Source organism: Miscanthus floridulus, chromosome 1 (genome assembly GCF_019320115.1).
Source record: "Miscanthus floridulus cultivar M001 chromosome 1, ASM1932011v1, whole genome shotgun sequence".
Lineage (NCBI taxonomy): Eukaryota > Viridiplantae > Streptophyta > Magnoliopsida > Poales > Poaceae > Miscanthus > Miscanthus floridulus.
The window spans coordinates 21,949,826-21,965,694 of record NC_089580.1 but is presented as its reverse complement, the minus strand read 5'-3'; the positions used below and the strand labels follow the sequence as shown (position 1 = coordinate 21,965,694).

General features: G+C 50.7%; 3 protein-coding genes and 2 pseudogenes across 11 annotated transcripts; 1 reads left to right on the top strand and 4 right to left on the bottom strand.

Moving 5' to 3' along the window:
* Positions 1–1,788: 1,788 nt before the first annotated feature.
* Positions 1,789–4,996, bottom strand: LOC136475670 (peptidyl-prolyl cis-trans isomerase FKBP65-like). Of its 9 annotated transcripts, XM_066473257.1 has the most exons (9): positions 4,741–4,996; positions 4,297–4,390; positions 3,581–3,757; positions 3,372–3,493; positions 3,093–3,149; positions 2,944–2,989; positions 2,752–2,862; positions 2,029–2,070; positions 1,789–1,960 (listed from the first exon to the last, which is right to left on the bottom strand). In XM_066473257.1, exons 3-6 carry the CDS (start codon positions 3,593–3,595, stop codon positions 2,950–2,952), a joined length of 234 nt encoding a protein of 77 aa, XP_066329354.1. In that variant the 5' UTR covers positions 3,596–3,757; positions 4,297–4,390; positions 4,741–4,996; the 3' UTR covers positions 1,789–1,960; positions 2,029–2,070; positions 2,752–2,862; positions 2,944–2,949. The 9 variants fall into 9 exon arrangements, 2 of the variants coding, with proteins under 2 accessions (XP_066329354.1, XP_066329360.1); XR_010763266.1 differs by lacking the exon at positions 3,093–3,149 and adding an exon at positions 3,150–3,296 and having other exon boundaries at positions 2,944–3,071; positions 4,021–4,996; XR_010763267.1 differs by lacking the exon at positions 3,093–3,149 and adding an exon at positions 3,150–3,296 and having other exon boundaries at positions 2,944–3,071; positions 3,581–4,158; positions 4,297–4,996.
* Positions 4,997–6,737: 1,741 nt separating this feature from the next.
* On the bottom strand, positions 6,738–7,208 carry LOC136453206 (uncharacterized). Its single transcript, XM_066453790.1, has one exon. It carries the CDS (start codon positions 7,206–7,208, stop codon positions 6,738–6,740), a length of 471 nt encoding a protein of 156 aa, XP_066309887.1.
* Positions 7,209–8,201: 993 nt separating this feature from the next.
* Positions 8,202–10,244, bottom strand: LOC136475664 (uncharacterized; annotated as a pseudogene).
* Positions 10,245–10,324: 80 nt separating this feature from the next.
* LOC136453195 (uncharacterized) lies at positions 10,325–12,276 on the top strand (annotated as a pseudogene).
* A 2,884-nt stretch (positions 12,277–15,160) lies between these two features.
* On the bottom strand, positions 15,161–15,643 carry LOC136453187 (uncharacterized). The gene has a single exon (XM_066453771.1). It carries the CDS (start codon positions 15,641–15,643, stop codon positions 15,161–15,163), a length of 483 nt encoding a protein of 160 aa, XP_066309868.1.
* Positions 15,644–15,869: the final 226 nt, after the last annotated feature.

The following is a 15,869-nucleotide window of genomic DNA, read 5'->3' as shown; positions in this document are numbered from 1 at the left end:
GCCGCCGGCTACAAGCCTCCACCATGCCGACGATGCACCTCCACCACGACTGTGTTGCACTGTCGCAGTATGCACAGGCACCGATTCAGTAGGGAGTCAACGACTTCCAGTTCTAGTGACCTTTTCCGAATCACTATCTAGTTTTGTTCGTCAGTTCTCGACCTTCTGCGGTCTGCTCGTTTCGTCGTAAACGATCATAGATTATTTACTGTTGAATGGTTCTCTCTCATGATCAGTGTTATCTGTTCCCATCACTTTTCCCAGACGCGAGTCGATGGCACGACCCAACGAATTCAAGTAGTACTAGTGCCACTGTGCTAGTACTTTGAGGGTGTTTGGTTCCACGCTTTACCACGCCGTGCATGTGGCTGCCACAAACGCTAGGCTGTTGTTTGGTTTGAGAGTAAGCTGCGCCGCTGCGGCACGCCACGAGATTCCAACCGTCATGGGTGACATTCGGATGCTGATGCCTAAAATAAGTTAATTATAAAACTAATAACATAGGAGTAGACTAATTAGCAAGACAAATCTATTAAACCTAATTAATCTATAATTAGTAAATGATTACTGTAGTGCCACGTTGTCAAATCATGGACTAGTGAGACTTAATAGATTCGTCTCGCAAATTCGCCTCAATCTATATAATTAGTTTTATAATTAGCTTATGTTTAATACTTCTGATTGATATCGAAAAATTCAATGTGGCAAGGCTAAACTTTTGTCAAAGAAAACAAACACAGCCACGACTCGCCATAGTTGTGGCGGCCATGTTGTGCGCCTCGGCAATGGCGGCGCCACAGCCAGCGTGGCAGACATTGGCGTACAACCAAACACCAAACAGGCTCCATGCGGCTCCTACATTACTTCTATGTTTTTGTGTGATTTATTTTTCGAAAGATCTTATGTGTGATTTATGGTCTTTATTACTTAGGGAATTAGTGAATGGAGATGCTCGGCTTTCTTTTCACTTATTGGAAAACTGAAAAAGAATCAAACACCAATATTGCAGGCAATTTCAATGTTCTTTTTTGCCTCTATATACTATCGTTTCCAGAACTCGGATTCTAAAAAAAAAAAAGAGATATGCCTTATATTTATTTATTTAAAAAACACTGGAAAAACATATACCCTTGAACGACAGTACTAAGATGACTGGCACAAAAAGTACTAAGATGACTGATTTGCCCTTATTTAAAAATAAAATATAAAATGAAAAATAGATCTTGCTCTCACATATTTCAGTACTGGCTTCATCTAATTTGGTATTATCCCCGTCTATTTGATACATCTAGATGCTTTCAGTTGAGTACCTCCTATGTTTTCACCGTCCGATCTCTCCCAATCGATGGCCCATGTTTTTTTCAACCATTATAAAATTTCTCAATATCTTTCCGCTCTCTCATAGTTTTTCTATATCTCATGCGTACTCTAAAGAGCCATTCTCGTCTTCTATTTTTGTCTAACGAAAAATCCGAAATAGAAGATGGCTATATTTAGATAACAATTTAGAGAAGTTGGAGGGTAGTTTTTCACCAAAATCTCTATAAAGAGTATAAAGAGTCTATTGGAGATGCTCTTAAAAACGTGCAAGTTATCTTGAAAATACTTATCCAATAAATTTAAAGGATTCTAATAATAATGTTGTAGAAAAATATAGTGGTCAAAATAAGAAGACCATGTAAAGTAAAATCAAGGTTTTTATTTTACAGGAGGGGGAGTACGCCTTTTCTGTAGCATGATCAGTGCACAATGATAGTATTATAAAAGAGACCACCAAATTACTAAGAAGGTGACGAATTTTATTACTTATATAATACAAAAGTCTGATGCGTTCTTATGCATCTCTTGATTCATTCATAAAAAGGCTACCACCTAAGTTATCTTCATTATCGTGGTGTATATTACTAGTTTACTACTACAACTCTTTGACCACTTCCTCTGCTTTCTTCGCGTCAACGCTCTGAAAAAGGAAAACAGATTCAGCAATGGCTTCAGTTTCAGTTTGTGTTAACGTGATTGTACAAAGACCTTTGTTTCTTTATCGTGACTTGCATTTTCAACCTTGCGCTTCTGCAAGAGGTTGAAGAAATAAATCAGTCAAACTTCTACTGGTCAGAGTAGCACAGAAATTGGAGGTCAAATATAACTAGTAGCTCTTGAAATGGTTATTCTCAGTTAGGCTTGACCATTCAGTTCCCTATCAAAATGGAAATGGAGAGCATGGTAAAATGTTCACAGATAGAGCAAGTAGGATATCAATTTATCTTTTAACTTCCACTCCCTTTCCCTCCCTGCATACCACCAGTGCTAGTATCATGGCACAATTGAAACCAATGAGATTGTGTTTTAGACTGAATTGGTTAATTCTAGTACCGTATGCATAACTGGGCAGTTAGCGCTATTGTTTCAACATCACACCATAGAGATTTATAAATAAATTCTACACTAGAATGGACCTACAGAAGTGATATGCACTTTCACCTAGAAACAAGTGGCACACGGAAACTAAACTGCATCAATTCTATGCAACCAAACTAACGGCTCTGCTAGCAGCTAAAGTAGAATGTGCTCAAGAATTAAAAATGCATAGAAAGTCAAAGGACTGAGTTTCCATGTGCTTGACAATTAAGACCAAACATTACTTCAGAAATTTATCCTTTTAGATGCTACTACTCATAGAGAAAAAGTAATAAATAATTTAAAGTACCAATAGAGTAAAGTTTAGGAAAAACATAAAATGAAAGAGTTTACCTTTGACACCACATCGGATTCTGATCGAACCTGTTTGCATAGACCTTTGCGTCCACCTTGTTACGCTCCATCTGAAGCTTTTTCAGATTTGTTTGAAGTAACTTCACCTCCCTAGGGATGAAGAATGGAAAATTGAACTGCATATAATGCTACTACACCAGAATATGACAGGAAAGAAAGGTTTGTGCTCACTTGTTGTTAGGATCCAATTCCAGTGCTTTCAATACATCTGTCTTGGCTAATTCCAGGTCATACAGTTCACCATAAGCTTGTGCTCTCCGATACAAAGCCTTCACATTGCAAGACTCAATTTCTAAAACCTGACAGAAGAAAATTTGTACCTTGTAGCAAACTTCAGCTCGTACCTCCAGGTGATATCAAAGTCATGTTCCACATACCTTTGAACACAAGCTAATTGCTTAGGTAAAATCCTTCAGTTTAAGGCAGCATGCTGCATGGTTTAACCAGCAGGATACTCTCAAAGTTTTAATTAATTTTTCAGGTTCATCTTCAAAATGTCCATCCTCATTAACATAATTAAGGGCCTAAGAACAAAGAAATCAGTCTGCCTCTCTGAAGACAATGGATCCAAAAGTATGAGAAGGAAAAACTTAAACTACCTTGTTATACTTGTTTGCAGCCTTTGAAACTTCCCGATCTTGAATAAGTCGTTGCCAGCAACTTTTGATTTCTCTGCAGCCTCTAACTTTTCATGGGCACTCATCTCCCATGATTCTTTTTCCTGCCACACCAGAACCCAGAGTGCACAATAAGTAGAGGAAACACAAGACAGATGGAGAAGATGAACTCTAGTTCGACTAGTCAATACCTTTGTGAAGTCCATCAATTCCACTTCATATATCAATGTAGAGCAAGGAGGTACGTTGTCAACTGCCTTTTAACTTCCGTGTGGCCAAATCCATACTCAAATTTCACTGTCACTTTAGCAAGTTCTCACCCTTCACCATTGTTGCCACTGCGCTATCCAATCCAACTGTTACCTGTTCTGCAAGTGAAATACCATAAAAGGAGGAAGTTAAATAAGCCAGTATAATACTAACAGATATCTACATATTAAATAAATATAAAGGCACAAGTACATAATAAAACAACTTTACATAATAGTAACAGATAGCTGAGCCACAATTACCATATCATAGATAGGCAAAAACAACTTCACAAATTATGTGGCTGTATTTCTAGAATCAAGAATTTAAGCGTGAAATGTTGGAAGAACTCAATACTTCTGAGAGGAATAAAAGGGCGTACCCAGTGCAGAGAGCTTTCGCTCTGTGCGGGGTCTGGGGAAGGGTGTCAGTGGCCAGCCTTACCCTCGCCTGTGCAATGCGAGGAGACCGCGACTCGAACCCGGGACCTTCCGGTCACAGGCGGTAAGACTCAATACTTCTGAGAGGAATAATGAAACAAATATAAAATATATGCTACTGATGTTGGAAAAGATACCATGACCATAGTTCCTGTGATGTTCCTAAATGATTATAATGATTGGAATACTAACTTCACTAAATAGTCAAAATCAGTCACCTTCATCTATGATGAATTCAAAGGGCTCCCCGCCAAAGCCTAGCTTTCAAAGACAGTACCATCCTCGAGGCTGCCAGTATATCTCTACCTAATACTAAAGAAGCAAAATTTCAGCCTAATGTTTCGTCGGGTAATTTTTCGTCTGCCCTCTCAGCCAAAGGTTCAATCCAAATCGAATCGAAAAGGAGCTCTAAATCGAATAAAAAAACACTTCCATGACGGACTCCCGAGCGAAACCGACACGAGCGAGCCAACAATAATTTGGAAGGCAGGAAATAATAGGACATATCAAGAGAGGATTCAAAAACATAGTAAGCACCCAGATCTCCTGGGATCTCCTTCCCAAAAAAATCAAATCCAGCACGCACACGACACGACCTGGTACCCACCAACAACCAAACCAAATCCAGATTCGAGATCGAGTCCAAAATAAAGGCCACCAACCATATATATAAATAAAAAGTCGAGCACAAAATCGACGACGGTCTGTATGATCTGGGCGACCGACGGCCATGACGCGGGATGGGGAGAGGGCGGCGTGGGCGACGCAGGGCGACGACGCCATGGCGATGTGAGGCGGGAAGACGACAACAGCGCGAGCGCAAGACGAGGCTGGCGCGGATCTGCGGGGAGGTGCTGAAGCAGGGCAGTAACGTCGGCCTTTAGTGCATTTTTCAAATAGCTCTCATTTTTAATTAATGCACTGTTTAAATTTTAAGTATATTATATCATGAATCAGACCGATCTTAATTTCTATGAAACAATAAATGAAAACATTAAGAGCTTGTTCGGTTAACAAGATTCCTGCCCAGGATTTATTCCATCTCATCAAAGTTTATATAAATTAGTGTATCATTCCTCGTAGGAATCATTCGAGGGCATCGTTCTCTATCAACCGAACGGTGCCTAAGAGAGATTGCGTGCTGCTGCTCACGTGAAAGCGTTACCAGGATAGAACGGAGCAAGAATTGAGAGAGGAGCATGAAAGAGCGGTGATGTGATCAAGCATGATGATGCTAAGCTTTTCACGTGCTAGGTGAGTTTTCTAAGAACAAAAAACGTAAATATAGATTTGATAAAAAAAATTTATTAGGTACAGATATACTATCATCGATGTTCTACCTCCACGTGTCATGTATGACTCGAATTAATGACTCGTGCTCATTTTAAGTTAGAGCAACTCGCATCTAATAACGTAACCATACGCTGACCCAAGACGTATTAAAAACCTGCCTTTTTTAATAGTTAATCTACCCTTGCATCTTTGTACTGAGGATCTAATTTTTTACTTCTCAAATTGCCATCGCATCTCATACATCTTGTATGTGACATGATATGAACATTATAACTTGTGCTCGTGCAGAGTTAACAACTCGCGTCTAGTAACGACAATATAAACAGCTTGTTCGCTTGTTGGTTTTAGGTAGGGCTATCAGTCAGCCAATAGTATTTTTCTCTCACAACAAACCAGCACCAGTCGGGCTTATCAGCCCAGAAACCAACCAGCGAACAGGCTGAAAGTCTAATTCCAAAACATATTAGGTCTTGTTGCAACGCAATAAATTATAAAAGCAAAAAATATTAGATATGTACCGCTCTACGCACGGGCATATTTGCCGGTCTAACTAAATGTAAAGTCAAAATAGGTGTCAGCAGGAGATTGAATTACAACAAAGCATTCCACCAAATCAGAAAGTAAGAGTCCTAACTATGAACAGTTTCACCATCATGAGGGATGCGAATACCATCACCACAATTTAATGTCTTCTTCATTACTTTCAAATCTCCTGTAACATCAACTACTGGCTTTAATGAAACTAAACTCCACATCCATACTGACTGCAGAATTTGGTGGAACAGCAGAAAATTGGTTTTTAGGAGCTCTTCCCTGCTCCCCAAATGCATGTGTTGGACAACCCAAACCAATTTTGAATCCAAAACCAAACCTGTTTAGGGCCTGTTTGGTTCCAAGCTAGCAGCCTTCTAAAACCTTCTAAAAAAAGTGTTTGGTTCTACCTCCTAAAACTGACTAAAGACAATAAATGCAGTGGCAAAAGGACCATGATGCCCTCCCCAGTTACCCCTGGCGCTACTCTCTTTCTCCCTCAGCTTCGCACGCCACTCTTTCTCCCTCTAGTCTCCTCCCCACTCCTCAAATGCCGTAGCCACGCCTCACACACGTTCCGCCGCCGCCGCTTCTTCCGGCAACGTCGCCGTCAATCCACCGCCGTCGTCGCCAGATCCACGCCCGCGCTACCCGGATCCGCCTCCCCCTCACTTCTTGCATCTTCGCTCAAGCCTCCCCCTCACTGGCTCCATGAGGAATGGCCGTCGCCGCCGCCAGCGTTGGTCCCACTGCGGGGAGGGTCAACGACATTGCAGGACGCGGCGCGACGGGGCGGACGGGTTCCTCCGCCCTCCCTGCGCCCAAACAGCGGCTGCTACGGGTGCCCGCCAACGGCGCCTCGGCCTCCGGCCCCGCCCATCAGGGCCTCGTCCTCAGGCCCCGCCGGCGGAAGGACGGGGGTGGGGCGCGCGAATGCGGTGGACGGAGTGGCGGGGCGGCCGCCGGAGGTGGACAACATGGTGGTGTGCCATGCGGAGGCGGTAGAGGAGGGGGTAGACGGGGGGCCACCTGAAGAGGTCCTCGCCGGCGGACATTGCTGCGCCGCGGCTGTGGAGATTGGAGCAGAACCGGTGCCAAACGCCGTGCTTGCCTTCCTCACCGGCCCGGCGCTCGGCCTCTCCAAGGCGGACATCGTGGCGCCGGCGTCGAGGAGCGGGGGCGCCGCGGGCGGCCCGTGCGGCGGCGCGAGGGAGCGGGGGTGACAGATCCGGCGGCGCGAGGGAGTGGGGGCGGCGGATCCAGTGGGCGCCGGCGTGGAGGAGGGAGGGAGCGGGGGCGGCGGCATTCGGGACGTGGGTGCGGGGGCGTGAGGGAGCGTGCGGTCGGGAGGGGTACCCAGGTCCAGGATGAACTTTAGGAGCTTTTAGGAGGGGTGGAGCTCCTAAAATTTTTGACCCTTCCTAAAGTTTTTAGGAGCTTTTAAGAGAGGATGTTTGGTTCTTTAGACAAATTTTATCCAGATTTTAGCTCCTAAAGTTTCTAGGAGGGGTAACCAAACTGGGCCTTAGTATACGGACAGTCATTGCAAAATGTGTCTGTGTTTCAGGTTGTACTCTATACAGTTTGCAGATCAAACCGTTCGGCTACCCGCACTTGTTCAAGATTCTTTTTGTGTGGTAGAGTCCACGTGAAGAAGAAACATTTTGCTGAGTAGTCAAGCAAAACTCTGGTTGAGTCACTCTGGAAGTAATGTAGCAACGATCATGTAAGGCTGATACTCTTGTGTTTGGTTACACCTTCTTTGCACAAATTAATTATGTGTACAATAATTGTCATTCAACTTCTGAAATAATTGAGTTCTATGTGAAAATGTATGGACAATTTGTTTGTGAAAACTTGTCACGAGGAGCACAAAGAGGACATTAAGTGCGATTATGTGCAGGGTCGGTAAAGCATAAAAATTTGCTCAATATATATGGCCTGTTCGCTTGAACTTATCAGCCGGCATACCTTACTTGGGCAAAACTCTATGATGTTGCTCAGCCCCTTCGATTTGCTTTCAAAGTGAAAGAAAATTAGAAACATTAGTGAGGCTCTTAGTGCTCTTAGCAAAGATCGCGATTATGTTTGAACAATTTAACACGATCGAACAGAAGCACGCAAATTTCATAAATCAATCCTACTATATGAAGAAAACAAATCCTATTATATGAAGAAAACAAGCCTGCACTGAAACTGAAATTAACATGTAAAAGGAGAACCCAAAGCTGTTCGGTACCAAAAGAAATCTATCCATGTTCCTGCATGTCAGATTACAAAGTAGTAGCACGGTTGAGCGCAGAATTCAGACATGCATCATCCACTTACGTCCTTAACTCCTAACTCCTAACTAATGACCCCCCAACCTATCAATCAAACACAGCAAGCTTCTGGTACTCCTCGCCGGCGATCGCTGCCTTCATGACGGCCTCCGAGTTCACCACGCCATCGTGCTCCAGGAAAAGCTTGACCAAGTTCTTGGAGAAGCCGCTCACCATCGCGACTCCGTGCTGCGTTGACGTCACTGGCGTCGACTTTGAGTACCTCAGGTTCCAGAACACGATCTGACTATCTGAGGCACCGCGTCGCCGTACCCGGCGTCATTGAACTTGCAGCAGATGGCCTGGTAGTCCGTCTCCCAAGGACTAGCAGACGCCTCGTCGAACTCCATGTCACTGAACACGAAGACGGTCCTGATCATCTTCTCCTTGGGCAGCCGACCGTCCACTGCCGTGCGTAGGATGCGGTCGAAGACCGCCTGGAAGTTGGTGTTCATGTCCCAGTCCATGCGCTTGATGAAGCTCAACTTCTGGACGAGGGTCGTGCCCTAAATCTTGTGGATCTGGGGAGTCTCGCTGAACGTGATCACCCTGCCCGCCCATGGCTTCTCGCTGAGCTCAGAGATGAGCAGACCCAGCGCCACGCACACCGCCATCGGCGTACCATGCATGCTCTCGGAAACGTCGCAGACGGCGATGCAGTTGCTTAGAGACCCCTTCTTGCGGAGGTCCTCCACCATGCGGCGCCACTGCAGCTCCGACACGTCGTCGGCCTCGCCACCAAACGCAGCGGCGGCGATCTCGTGGGGCAGGAGCGCGCCAGCCGCGATCTTGGCCTTGCCAGCCTCAACGTCCTCGAGGTACTTGTCGAAGCGCGCTTCGTCGTGCTTCTTGAACAGGGCCTTGTAGCGCCTCATGGCCACCGACGCCACGCGGGTGTAGGGCAGCTCGGACCACCGCTGGGCGCTCATGTACACCTCCGGGAGCTCCAGGACCTTCCGCAACGGCACAAGCACCTCGCGGCGGAGACGGTGGAGCACTCGGTAGGCGTAGTGCTCCTCTGACAGGTCAGAGTAGTCGGGGCTGGAGTCGCGCGGGAAGAGGCGGCGCGCGATGGCCTCGCAGAGCAGCGTCGTTCGGTCGAACGACGAGCCTGGCGTGGGGCACCACTTGGCGGCGAGCCCGATCTTCGTCTTCCTGCCACATCTTCCTGCCACAGATGCTAGCTGCTCGACGTCGGAGGCGAGGAGGTCGGCGAAGAACTGGGCGACGCAGTCGAAGAGGAAGCGGTAGGCGCCATTGCCGTAGTACGTCTCCACCTTCCGCACCTCCTTCGTCACGGGGATCTCCTTCGCGGCCGCCACATCCATCGCCTCCGGTTTGTTCTCCACGGCCGCCTCCTCTGTCTCCATAGGCGCCGCGGCAGGAACCACGGCTCCCGACTCGCTGCTCGCGCGCTTCTTTCCGGCCAGCCTGGCGGCGCGGACCTCCGCGACCTTGCGTCTAATCTTCTGGGTTTCCGCCTTGGCCTTGTAGAGCTTGCGAGGCGTCGAGGAGGTCGAGGAACGGGTGGGAAGCGGGGGCCTCCGCAGCTGTGGCAGGCGGTGGTGGCGGGCGTGCCCCGCGGATGACGGGAGGGCCGAGGAGGACGGCGGCCATGGCGTGAACGATCCGATTGGTCCGGATCTGATCTGTTTCTGTTTCTGCTAGGATTTAGTACGGGAAGAAGAAGCTAGCAAAGGAAGGCGACGAGATTGATTCGAGAGGATTTGGGGTCTCGACTCGATCGCTCTGCTATATACGTAGAACCGGACGCCGGCGCCGGCGCGTTTCCTAGCGCCGTACGACGTGGCCCACCAGAACCCGTAGGCGCAACTCCAGTTTAGTCGGTGGGGTAACGTGCATCGTGACCGTTGATTGAACCGACGTAACCAGCAGAGGGTTCAGATTCATTACCTGGCGGCACACACCAGCAAGCGATTAGGAAACCGCCACCGCCTTCCCAGGCCGGCCTCCAGGCTCCCCCCGATAAAATCTTCGTCGCCGTCCCAGCAAAATCCGCGCACGCACCAATCTCGTCTCATCTCCTCTTCAATTCATCTCACGTACCCAAAACACCTCGAGCGCCGCCTCCGCCTCCGCCATGTCCCCGCCCACCTCCGCAGCGCTCCTCGGCCCTCCCGTGGCCGCCCTCAACACCAACATCGCTGCTGCTGCAGATTCCCGGGACTCCGATTACCCATCCGTGGCGCCGTACGGCGGCGTGGCCAAGGAGGCGTCGCGGTCTGGTCGGGCGCTGGCCTACGCCTCGTCCGGCGACCCGTGCGTCGATTTCTTCTTCAGATCGTCCCTGGCGCCACCTCGGCCGCTGACGTGGCGGCACTCCTCGACGTCGCCTGGTCCCGGGACGCGCGCACCGCGCTCAGGCTCGTCTGCCACCTCCGCGGCGTGCGCGGCCTGGGCAAGGGCGACAGGGAGGGCTTCTACGCCGCCGCGCTCTGGATGCACGCGCGCCATCCCATGACGCTCGCCGGGAACCTGGCCATCTTCGCCAGGTTCGGCTGCCTCAAGGACCTGCCCGAGATCCTCTACCGCGTACTCCACGGCGACCGCAAGGGCGAAGACGGCGACCGTCGCAAGCAGCAGAACGTACACCGCCACGGCATGAAGCGCCGGCGCAGCGACCGCGAGTTTCAGGCTGCCAAGGAGACGAAGCGCCAGGAGGAGGCGCAGCTCGCGCGGTCGGCGCTCTCGCGCTACGAGTCCGACGAGGCTTTCCGCTTCCTCTACGATGGCGTGGCTGAGATGTTCGCCGAGATGCTGAAGTCCGACGTCGAGCACCTGCGCGTGGGCGACACCACCAAGATCGGGCTCGCGGCCAAGTGGTGCCCGTCGCTCCGATCGTTCTACGACCGTGCGACCCTGCTCTGCGAGGCCATAGCCCGCCGCATATTCCCGCGCGAGTCCAGCCAGGAGTACCTCAACGTCTCGGACAAGCACTATGCCTACCGCGTCCGTGACCGGCTCCGCCGCGAGGTGCTGGTGCCGCTGCGCAAGGCCCTGGAGCTCCCGGAGGTGTACATGTGCGCGTGCAAGTTTGAAGAGCTGCCGTACGCGCGGGTGGCGTCCTTGGCGATGAACAAGTACAAGGGGGTGTTCCAGAAGCACGACAAGCACCGCGTGGCCGGCTTCTTCGACGAGGTGCGCACCGGTCTCGCCAGGATGCCGGCGGACGCGGTGCTGCCACACGAGTTGATCGGCGCAGCGCTTAGGGGGGGGGAGCACGACGAGGCTGCAGAGCTCCAGTGGCGTCGCATGGCGGCCTCTCTAGCCGCTGAGGGGCGCCTGGCCAACTGCATCGCGGTGTGCGGGCTCTCCGGCGCCACCTTGGCCGCCACGGACACAGCGGCCTCTGCAGCCATCGCACTGGGGCTCCTCATCTCTGAGCTGAGCCAGGAGCCGTGGAAGGGGCGTGTGATCACCTTCAACGAGACGCACCAGCTGCACAAGGTGCTCGGCACGAGCCTCAAGGAGAAGCTGCGGCCGCTGGTGGAGTCCATGGGGAAGCATAAGAAGGGTGCGAATTTGCAGGGCGTGTTTAGCAAGATCCTGCAGCTGGCGGTGGCCGGCGGGCTGTGCAGGGACATGATGGTGAAGAGGGTGTTTGTGCTGAGCGACATGGACTTCGACGGGTGGACGGGCACCGCGTCCCTGTGGAAGACAGAGTACCAGGGCATCTGCGAAAAGTTCGCAGCCGAGGGGTACACGGCGCCGCAGGTGGTGTTCTGGAACGTGGGGACCTCCAAGGCCTCCACGCCGGTGGTGGCAGCGCAAGAGGGCACGGCCCTGGTGAGCGGCTACTCCAAGAACCTGGTGAGACTCTTCCTGGAGGCGGATGGCGAGCTAACGCCGGCCGCCGTCGTGGCAGATGCCATCTCTGGCCCGGAGTATGAGGCGTTAGAGGTGTTCGACTAAGGTTCTTTTTCGTGCGCATGTGTTCCTGATCGATTGCTGTTGGCGACATAGTGAAGAACTCTCAAAGAAAAGCTTAGGGTCTTCTGGTAGAACCACGTACTCGTAGTCCCAGCATATGGTATTTCGATATGGCATAATTTGAATCGTGGAAACGATGCTTGAATAAAGTTTTATCATCTTCGATTTGCTCTATAAAGTTGTTTAGTTTGCAATCACTGAAACTAATTTGTATTTTGTACAGTACTAGGGCATTGCTGTTCTGTGCAATGCATGGTACTGAATGCTGGTTTTGTTGAATCTAGTAATTATTAGAATAATATACATGTTGGTTAATAGGTTGAGTGAGGTAGACTGCAACACTAGTATCTTCACAGATATAAAACAAAAAAAATGTGGATTCATCAGCTTTCGATTGCGTTTGGTTGTTGGGTGTGGTGTGGGATTCAGACTTCATGCCAATAATGCGTTGTTAGGAGAACTAGGTAGAAAAGAGATCCTAAAAACTTGTTTGACTAGGATACATTTGTCTCTGGCTTCGACACTGTAGTGATATAATAAATTCATGATTTATTAGATTTGTTAGGACAATGATTTTTTGAAAAACTTGTTTTTATCGATTCACAATTTTTAAATTTGTGCATATAACAAATAAATATTGTGAGTTGTGTGGCGATGAAACCTAATTCAATGGTGCATAAGCTATCTAATAATGATCCTAAATTTTAACTTAAGAGTTAAGATTAAGAAGTGGTTTCTTCACGGCACATTTACTTTTTTCTCCGTATATCACCAAAAATCTTACCACGTGTTTGGTTTGGGGACCAACTGGGTTGGGTTGGGTCCAACCCAATTTTCTGGGTTGGGTCGAACCCATCTTGCGTTTGGATAGAGGGATGGAGCCATTCCAGTTTGTTGTTTGGTACGAGGAATTGGATGGGTTGGAATGGATGTCATTGTAAACACCGTGTGCTGCTGTTAGACGTGGGACTTAGCTGTCGGCCAACCTTCCATCTTCTTCCCCCTCTCTTCCAACAGAGCACCACCGCAAAACAGAGCACCGGCGCTGCCCATCCCCACGTCGCCACACAGCTCGCCCAGCGCAGGCCGGCCTCGCGCCGCCGCCAGCTTGCCCGAGCCCGTGCTCTCCCGCTGTGGCCGCCACCTCCCCGAGCTCGAGCTCGCCCGCCATGGCCGCCACCTTCCTGACCTCGCGGTCACCTGCCATGGCCGCTGCTTGCCCAAGCCCGAGCTCGCCCGCCATGGCTGCCACCTCCCCGAGCACCACCCTGGCCGCGCCGTTGCTCCGTCGTGGCCCGGGGTCGCCGCGCCGGAGGAGGTCCTCCCGTGCCGCTGCTCGCCCAGATCCGGAGGAGCGCTACGGCCGGGGACCAGGACAGGGCCGGCACGGGCGCCACCGTGACTACCGGGGCCAGGGCGAGCGCTGGGGACGGGGCTGGGCCAGCGCTAGCGCCACCGCGACCACCATGGAATCGTCGTGAGCGCCGGGGGCGTACGCGGACGCGGAGGAGACGGCGTTGAAGTGGGTTCGCTCGGTCCGCTCGTTTTCGAGGAACCAGCTGAACCCGAATATTGAGGGAATATTCCCATCTAGGTTCAACCCATTCCACTAAATCTCCAATCCAAACAACAGATTATCTGGGTTGGACCCGGGATATCCAGTTGAACCCGCAAACCAAACACACCCTTACACAACGCCACATGAGACGATCATTTTAGCAATGTACCTACCCGAAATGGTTGGCTTTCTTTGTTACCGTGCTCCGGACTCCGGTGGTCCGGTTCTCTCGTGGCAGCTCAAGTGCAGGCTTGACAACGGTACGGCCAACGCAGACATTCTCAAAATTCTGTTGCCCAACTGGAACATGAAAGAGGAAAGAGTCAAAGAAAACTGGGCTGGGCGGGCAGGCAGCGTGCAGATTTCACCGGCCGTTATTTACCGAAAGAAAGACCTTTTTTTTGTCGAAGAAGATTTCGTTGACCAGAGATGGCAATGGGGATCCGATCCTCGATTCTCCGCAGGGAATTCCTCTATTAAGGGACGGGGATGAAAGCGATTAAATCCCCATGGGAATCAAAACGGGAAAAATTTAGTCCCCATCGCGTTTGCGGGGATGAGCCGTCCCCGTTCCCCGCATACCCGCCCTGAGAACTCATTCTTACTCTAAATTAGCCGCTTGATACGTTAAAATTCTATAAAAACCTCAATGCATAGCCTAATATAAATAGCAGATTGAACCCTAAAGTAGATGTATCTTGTAATATAAAATCTTGCTTGTTCAACTACATTGATTTGACACCATAAATTTACTTTCACTTTTCGAATTTTGTATTTTTTTCATGGGGACAGATTCCGCGCGGAGATGAAGATAGGAGAAAAAGGCCCCTGCGACCGTTTACATGTATGGGGACGGGGAATTTTTCTCCCCGCGGGGACAGGATGGGGAGCTATTCCCCAACGGGAATTCCCCGCTAACATCCCTATCGTCGACACATCCCGGCGCAAACGAAGGATTCAAGGACAAGGTCCCATGGCCGCATACTCCACGATCGGCGGCGTTCAACTTCGATATAGTTCACGCCGGGGACATGTCACGTGCACGCGACGGGGGTTTGCCTGATCATTTGGAAACTGCAGACAACTTTCATTCACAGGGCGAGACACCGAGGCTATTTGGTCTTGGCACATGTATAGCTCTTCTTTTTTCAGCTTCTCCACTCGTGCTACTCAACCAGCACGTTTTAGAGGCTTCGTCGCCTCTGCTGCAAGCAAACAGTGAACCACAGTAGATGAACAGCTGCAGAGCCGAATCCGTACAAAATTAAATTAAGGAGCCCTCAGACTCAGACGGACGTGTACTAATATTTTTGCGTTTCTTTTAATCACCACACAAACAACATATTTATACTGTGGTACTAGTACACTGTACACAGTGCACGCAAATTTTCGGGTGCAACGCTATGCCGGCCGGCGTTGAACTTGAGATTAAGCCGCCGCGACGCCAGCAGCCCTGCGACTGCGAGCCGCGGTCCTGGCCGACGTCCCCACGGCGCAGCTCTTGCTCCGGGGCCCCATGAGCGCCTGCGCCCTCTCCTCGTGGTCCAGCCCGAACTCGCACGGGCTGTCCTCGTCGATCCGGCCGATGGCCACGCTCTGGCTCCGCGGCCCGACCCTGGGCGGGCCGGCGCGGGTGGCCGCCCTGATGAGCTCCCGCACGTCTTCGTCGGTGCCGCCGCCCGCCGCCGAGCGGTAGAACCCGTGGCTCTGGCACCGCGGCATCGCCACCAGCCCCACGGGGCCCAGGCCTCCCCGCCCCCCGCCCCCCGCGCACGCCACCAGCCGGCTCACGTACAGGTCCCGCGCGCGGACCAGGACGCGGAACGGCGCGCGCACGCACCGCCCTAGGATGGCCAGCGCGCGCGTCGGCCCCCTGCTCGCCGTCGGCGTCGCCGCCGCCGCCGCCGCCATGGTACGGTCTGCTGGCCTCGCTCGAGGGATCAAACGTACGTACGGGTTGTTGCTTCTTGCTGTCTTGCACGTCGTACGTAGCTGTGCTCTTGGGAGCGATCGAGGTGGCGGCAGGCACTTGGAAGTGGTGCACACGGTGACACGGTACACGAGTGTCCAGTTACCGGGGGCTTTGATGAATTATATAGGCTGGCACGCCATGTTGTTTGTCTGGGGGCCTTGGTTT

Excerpts from the sequence above, each read along its gene's own strand:
- LOC136475670 (XM_066473257.1), bottom strand. Across the intron at positions 3,150-3,371 it reads CTGCAAACAAGTATAACAAG|GTATGTGGAACATGACTTTG; the intron begins GTAGTTTAAGTT and ends TTGTGTTCAAAG. Across the intron at positions 2,990-3,092 it reads GAGCTGAAGTTTGCTACAAG|CCAAGACAGATGTATTGAAA; the intron begins GTACAAATTTTC and ends ACCTGGAATTAG.
- LOC136453206 (XM_066453790.1), bottom strand. The coding sequence starts at position 7,208 with ATGCCGCCGCCCCCGCTCCCTCCCTCCTCCACGCCGGCGCCCACTGGA.
- LOC136453187 (XM_066453771.1), bottom strand. The coding sequence starts at position 15,643 with ATGGCGGCGGCGGCGGCGGCGACGCCGACGGCGAGCAGGGGGCCGACG.